The sequence below is a fragment of the Mesitornis unicolor genome, unplaced genomic scaffold, assembly GCF_000695765.1.
Source record: "Mesitornis unicolor isolate BGI_N332 unplaced genomic scaffold, ASM69576v1 scaffold29195, whole genome shotgun sequence".
Taxonomy (NCBI): Eukaryota; Metazoa; Chordata; class Aves; order Mesitornithiformes; family Mesitornithidae; genus Mesitornis; species Mesitornis unicolor.
Window position 1 is genome coordinate 4,746 of NW_010186630.1, and position 7,676 is coordinate 12,421.

At 37.2% G+C, this 7,676-nt stretch overlaps 1 protein-coding gene across 1 annotated transcript in view; it reads left to right on the plus strand.

Annotated features, from left to right (window-relative positions):
- Positions 1-716: 716 nt before the first annotated feature.
- The window catches only part of PTAR1 (protein prenyltransferase alpha subunit repeat containing 1), a gene marked incomplete at its 5' end in the record, with an annotated part of 21,491 nt that continues 14,531 nt past the window's right edge, over positions 717-7,676 (plus strand). Inside the window, 2 exons of the mRNA XM_010185205.1 lie at positions 717-886; positions 7,640-7,676. The exon at positions 7,640-7,676 is cut by the window's right edge and continues 48 nt beyond it. Of these exons, the coding sequence (XP_010183507.1) occupies positions 717-886; positions 7,640-7,676 (207 nt within the window). The remainder of the gene's footprint in view (positions 887-7,639) is intronic.

Genomic DNA, 7,676 nt, shown 5'->3' on the forward strand with positions numbered 1-7,676 from the left:
ACAGCTCCATTGCATCTCCATCACAAACACAGGTGTACTAGTATGCATTCAGCTGATTTAAACTGCTTAAGTGATAATCTGAAAATACAAAAAAAAGAGACCTTCCTCACTTAGGATTTTGGGAAAATCTAATAAAACTTTTCTGATTATCTTAGGGTGAGAAGAGCCAGAATCACCAAAAGGGATCTTCCAAGAGAACATTTAAAGGATTTTTAATTCATTCTGGCACATCTAATCATGGGTGTTACTTCCAGAGTCTTTAGCAAGTGTTAAAATATTTCTGTTTTTCTATCACCAGAGCACTTGGGAACTAATACAAATTTTTTGTAGTGGCTTCTAACTCAAATCCACATGTGGCTTCCATATTGTGTCTAAATAAATTGTATAGAGGTAAAATACTACTAGGGTAGTAAGGTAAATCTACTTTTTTTGCTCAACTTAAATCAAGGCTTAAAACATGATTGAATAATTTATTTGCCAAATTAATATACTGCATGAGTTTTGCAGAGGATGGCTTTCTGAAAAGGCATTTTATTGTACCTGCAATCTGACCAGAATTGAGAAGGTGAATTGAGGATAATGAGAACAGATTTTGGTAAAAAGGGAAAAAGACGGTGGACTGACTAGGTCAGAAGCATTGTCAGTCTGCTCTATTGAGAAAAATAATTGGTATCTCCTGGAAATAAGTTTAATTATATTTCTTTCTGTTTTTCAAGAGATGAAATTGGATTAATACCTTGCCATGAAGCCAGATATAATCGGAGCCCTATTGTCCTGGTAGAAAACAAGCTTGGTGTGGAGAGCTGGTGTGTCAAGTTTCTTCTGCCGTATGTCCACAAGAAACTTCTTCTCTACAGACAAAGAAAACAATGGCTGAACAAAGATGGTAAGCTGCAGAATAGTATCTTTTGTGATTCCTAATGATTCTTAATTCTTTTTTTTATTTATGGTAGGATCATGTAGGTTGGAAAAGACCTTTTTGATCAAGTCCAACCATACATGGTTTCAGGTCTCTTCTAAATAGCAGTCAGCATAAAAAATGTTCTTATTCTAGGCTTATCTCAGTGTCTTAATTTTATGTTTGTTCACATTCTTTTTGAGGCTTCTTTGCAGTGTCTTCTACCTGCTATAGCTTTTTCCACATTTTGTGTCCCAGAAAGAGGGATATCTTTCCTGTTGAAGAACACCCTGTGACAACTAATGGAGTTCAGATCTTTAATATCTTGCATGCACCTGAGTTTCAGTTTGGGGCTGTATTTCATTTTTTGTCCTGTTTACATGAAACTAACCCAATCCATAAGGCACTGGCTGTGTCCACTATGCTTTAAAATTACTCCCTCGAACTCTCTTCCCCTCCTGGAACACACCCAACAGCCAACATCCACTGATAGTTACTATAGCTAAAGCAGTCTCCCTGGTTGCTTGTTGAACTAATGAGTCAAATAATTACATTTTAAATAGTGGAATGCTAGCAGACATCTGATGCAGACTCTAGCATCTAGTCACCATATAACCATCATGCTGTACCAGCTTGAACAGGTAAGTGTTGAGAGTAGTTCTGTGTAGACCAGGAAAAGAGGTCTGACTATAACATCTCTTTCTTGATAAAACTGCCATTTGCTTTTATATTTAATTTTTTATTACTGTTGTCTGTTTCACTTTAAGTGAATGAAGCCAGCTGTGCACTTACTCTTAAAGTGTAGGGTAGGGTATGGTCAGGTGATGGGAGTCAAGTCTGTAAATGTGCACCTGCACCTCTTTTGCATTGAGGAACAACATGAAGAGAGAAGACTGAGCTCTTCAGTGAATGTTGGCAAGGGAGCATTCTTAAGGCAATGAATGTTGCCTATGCTTGTTTGCCTGAGGGCAAGGTCTAAAGTTATTAAACAGGCTTTAATTCCTTATTCCTTAGGAGTACCACAGACATGGTATCTGTCCTCAGACAACTCCAGGAGAAATGTAGGGAACAGAATAAAGGGCTTTATGTAACTTTTGTTGACCTCACGAAAGCTTTTGACACTGAGCAGAAAAGGCCTATGGCAGATCTTGAAATGATTAGGATGCCCCCCCAAGCTCCTCAAAATGATTATCCTGTTACATGAGGATCAGCGTGGCCAAGTCAGATATGGCGATGCACTCTCTGAGCCCTTCCCAGTAACCAATGGTGTGAAACAAGGTTGCGTTCTTACACCAACTCTATTCACAATATTCTTCAGCATGATGCTCCAAAAGGCCACGGCAGACCTCGATGAAGATAAGGGCATTTACATCCGATATTGTACCGATGGGAGCCTATTCAACCTAAGGTGACTGAAGGCCCACACTAAGACCCTTAATCACCTTGTCCGCGAGCTGCTTTTTGCTGACAGTGCTGCCCTCGTTGCTCATACAGAAGCAGCTCTCCAGTGCTTAACATCCTGCTTTGCAGAGGCTGCTGAGCTTTTTGGGCTGGAAGTCAGCTTGAAGAAGACAGAAGTTCTTTACCAACCTGCACCTCAGGATGTCTTCCATCACCCCCACATCACCATAGGCAAATCAGAGCTTAAGTCAGTCCAGCAGTTCAACTATCTAGGAAGTATAATTTCAAAATAGTCTAGCCATGAATGAATGAGTTCCTTATTACAAAAGTGGGTATATAATGCAAGCATTTTGAAAAGAGTAGCATTAAATGGCAGAGAAGAGTCATAATTTGAGCATGAATGTGCTTGTCTTCTATTGGATAGGGAAGGATCATGTGCAGAAACTTTTTAGCAGATCATGCTAAAGAGGAGCATATACATACATAGTCTTGCAGTGCTGGCTGTGTAGCTTGAGTGGTGTTTGAGTAACTAAGCAATGGCTTGATCCTTGGAGTTAATTCTCTGTTCCAAAGAGTAGCTTAAGAAAGTTGAAGTGGTTTCATTTGTTGTTGAGTATGACTGACCTGTTGATTGTTTGTATTTTATTTTTATCTAACAGATTTTTGTGTGTGTGTTCCCCCATGCCCAATAAATGGTTGATGCCATGTCATTATCTAGAAAAAGTGTTTTGTGGACTTTGTAAATTTTACATTGCCCCTTATGTTTTATTTCTACATAATTTATTTTCTTGAACATTACTTCTCATTACAGACATCTTTAAAGGACTTTTATTCTTAGGGGGTGTGTATTTCTGACAAAAGTAACTTCCGTTTCTTACTTGGTCTCTGTGGTTTGTGGCTGGACCTTTTAAGACCTGCATCATTTTTACAGCTGCCACCAACTTGCTGCTGATGTATTCAGTTCTGATAGAAACCAATGATCGCGATCTGATTGCAAATTTAGAATTTATTATGCAGACAATTGTACAGTTCAGTAAAAAGAGCTTTAATGTAAGGAATATAAACAATGTTGACTCTGACATGTAGCGAGAAACAAATTTTAGCATTTAGAGAGCTGAACTGCTAGCACAGGCAGCCTTACTAAGACCAGTGGTTCTCATTGCAGTGTATTTTGCAGATCTCAGGTAGGAGCTGTAAGGTGTGTTTTGATTATGTTGCAGATATTCTGCAGGGAGGCTTTTCATTTTGGTCCCAAGCGTAACAGAATAGTCCTTCCCTTAAAATCGAAACAAAGATGAAAACTTGTTTCAATCTAATATACAAACCCTTGAGTTTTGTGTCACATCTGCTCTGGGAGGCTGGAGACCACTGATAGCTGTTAGCTAAAGGGCAGCTGAATGCTGATGTGCAGGCACCCTACTCCATTGTACCGGTCCAGGTGCTTTGTGGTAGTGACGCTGTGACAAGTGCCTTTTCCACCAGGATAGTATGGTGTGCTGACAGTTTTAAAGAGCGTCTCTGCTTCCCTATCAGATGAAGCCTCTGAGAACCCTTCTTCTCCAAATGCAGATCGTAAAACTATGCCAGTAAATACTGGAGCGGCAGTATTACTTAAGTTTAGATTACTGCTTGTTTCTTGAGGGTTGTTTGATTTTCTTCTTTTGAAAATTAAACTGTTCTCCTTTGTTTCTTCAGTTACAAAAATCAGTGTAAAATGTGCGAGAAGAGATGATCTACAGTGTTTTCATGTCTGTTGAGGTTTTGTGTCACTACTGTAAGGCATGATCAGGACCTCACCATGTTAACCTCTTTGTAAAGCAAAGTACAGCTTACACAGTTTAGTATGTTTTACCATTAAGTGAGTTTCACATTTGATATGAAATTTGAGCACAAACAGAACTGCAGTGGTGGGGGGAGTGAAGACCTAAGTCTTTGCTAGGTGGACTTACAGAGCTGTCTCTGATGTGGCGCAAGTAGGCATACTCTATCGAGAGATGTTAAATTTTCTGTACATTTGAAATACACTCCTCCAAATTCCTTTTTGTAAATAAAAGTGCGTGCTTGGAATTTGACAAAACGGTTGTTTTCTTCTGAATGCAGTAAGGGGATATATTTGTTTATTACTGCTGCAAAACTCAATTGCATATGCTATTGACGCATGTAAGAAGCAGTGATTGCAAGTGTAGTCTCTTGTTAACTCTTTTGTGGTGTTCAGATTACTGTAAGCCATTTTAAGTAGGACAGAGAAAAAAAACAGGGTGCTGATTGAAGTGTCTGCTTTCAGATGCAGTGTCTGATGTTTTTGCTGGCAGGATCCTGGAAGAAGAAAATGCTTTAAAGTCAGTCATTGATAGCTTATTGTGACAGATGTTTAATTTAGTTACTGTTTCTTTTGGATACTTGAATAAGGTGGTGTCTTGGAATCCAGTCATTACTAATTTTCTTCTTGCTATTGTTGCAGCTTAGAAATCCTAATGTTACAATGTTTTTACCCTTTTTCAAATTTTTTTTAATTTATGCATGCATATTATTTGTATAATCACAAGATAGTTTTCTGAAATTGCTACAAACTTCTTCTCTTTTTATTGAAAGTATTGTTGTGCATAGTCCCAGAATATCCTTACTTCCCGTAAATCTATGTTTCTACTTTGACAACAACTTCTGAAAAGCACATCTTAGTGTGATACACTTCTAAAAAGGAGAATCTGAATACAACCATATTTAAAAAGAAAATGAGCTAAAACATGTTGCTATATTTCTCCTTTTGCAGCTGGGGAGTCTTTCATGTGCGAGAAGACATGTATGTTCATAGACCTTTAAGATTGTGGAGTCCAACTGTGTTGTGAGCACCTATGATGCTATAGTTAGCTTAAAATTTGTCTATCAGAAAGTACTTTTAAATTGTAAATAAAAGACGTTTTCTCTTACTAGGGCAGAGGGAACTAGCTGACAACTACTATAATTGAGTGCCAGATCTGTCATGAGACACTGTATTGACAACTGGTCCAGAGATTACTAAAATAGTGTCATTTAATGTCTCTGGCTCAGAAGCCACACTTTATGAAGTCTTCATGTTACTTGTTGCACAAGCGTCAAAGAACATTGGCATGAAAGAACTGGGCTTTGCTTTGACGTTTTCCTTTTGTCTGCTTCTTTACTTTGATAAAGTTCAGGACAGAGTGAACCTCTGTAATGGGAAAGCAGATAAAATGGTAGACAAGCTTCTGTTTAAGTTGGGTGCAATTTGGTGCTGTTCCAGATCTTTGACATTACCAGAATAGTCATGTTAACTAGAAACCATGGCTTAGAAGGGTAAATTGTATTAAGTTAAGTGGAGTCATGTATACTGTGAAAGTAACTTCTTAAAAGTATTCAAAAGACTGAAATAGGCTGTAAGAAGCTTTTGCTTAACATGTCAGCCATAGCACATACAGTGGTAGTACCTAATAATTACTAAAATTGTTACTGTATTTACAAAATCCAACACTCAGAGTTGAGAATTTTTTATGCCTTAATTCAGAACTGCCTCTAATCCTGTTCTTTGCTGCAGCATTTTGCTGCAACTCTATTTTTCTTCTTATAGTGCATTGCACGTTTTCATTTACTTTTCCCGCTTGTAACAAATGAAAAAAATCCTGCAGACAGGATTTACACAATCTGCTTGCTTTATTACACAATCTGCTTGCACTGGTATTTACCATGGTTGAGCATTGGAGCATTTAGATGCAGCCCACTGCCCTCTTGGCAAAATGAGAAACAGCTGAATATAAATTTCACCATGGCAAGTGTCATTCAGCCTAGATTTGCTGCTCTGAACTCTTCATAACATGTTTCAAAAATTATACTAAGTCAGCAATTTGTGAGCAGTACAGATTAAATATAACTTAAGGCAAGTTTAAAATATGTGAGTCATTTGTCTAGGGGTGAAGCTAGTATTAAAGTTTTTTGGGTTTGGTGCAGGCTTTTTTTTGTTGGTTGTTTTTGTCAATAATCACCAGTTGGAGAAGACATTGGCTGGATGGGATAAAAATGTAACTAACCAAATAAAGGTATTATTCTTGCTTTGTGTTAGCAACAAACCAATATTCCTGATTTTTTTCTTCTTTTCATTGAAGAAACTCTCAGTTGCCATATAGTAGATACTGTGAATTTGATGTAAAGAAGATTTATGTTTCCTTGAAAGAGTTATTATTGGCTCTTGGCATTTTGAAAGACAATCTGTGTATATTGTTTATGATACAAGGTAGTAATAGCAGAATAATCAGAGCATTTAATTATGTATATTCATGATATGTAAAATTGGCATATTTAAAGAATACATAATAACTTAGTAATATTTTGAGAACATAAAATGGAAAATCTACATGAAACAATGACAGCTCACAATTTTTTCTATAAAACTGTTCTTCTAAAATTGGTGTTTTGTTAAACATTGTTGGCAATGAAGTTTTTGAATGTAAAATTGAAACAGCAGCCAGCAAATCACTTAGTAAGTGTTTAATTTTACATATGTGAGTAATCCTAGATATTTCAATTGGGCAATTCATCTGTCTAAAATTAAGTCTTCCATTCACCACAACTGTGTATCTCAGTCTTGTTTTTACGACATTGTTAAAAATAAGTGTAATACGTAAATATTTGGTCTCTGCAGTGCTTAAGCACAAGGATACAAACAAATGTTATGTTTGTTCTTTTTTTAGTGAATTAGTCTTAAAAATTCAGTCTAAAGCAAAGCTGTCACTTCAGAATGCATTTAAAGTGTCTTCTGAGCAGTTAGATAGTGGAGTTATTTTGTCATCCTAATTCATGCTTGTGGTGTTTCCTAGCTACAGGTTTTTTCAAAGTATGTGTACTTTTTGTGACAGTATAGTATATGGCAGCCATCTGCAGCTTGGACTTGTTCTGAAATAGTAGGCTGTATTTTTAATGGTACTATCTTATTTAAAAATTATTGGATTTTCTTTGAAGAATTTGCTGTTTAGGATATACACAGCATGTCTGCAATTTAAATCACTAAGTACTCAAGAATACTATATAATGGCTGTCTCTCAATGAGGGCATGCTGTGTGTTTGATTACAGCAGTACAGGTAGAGATCAGAAATTTCCAGCTGCAAACTTCTTAGATACCGAAGTCCATTGTTTTAAATAATGAAAAAGGAGGATATAGCCGATTCTGCTCCCTTTCAAATTGAGCTAGCATTTGTTCTGGAGTGAGACAGAGCAATGTTTTGCAGAGGTGGGCATCCATAGGTCCAGCAGCAGCAACACGGGAGTGCAGGGAGAACACTGCTATGTGCAAGTTGTTGCTGATCTTTGTGTGTCTTGTTCAGTCGTTTCAGAGCTGATAGATATCACGTGTACCCTGCTACTGCTGGA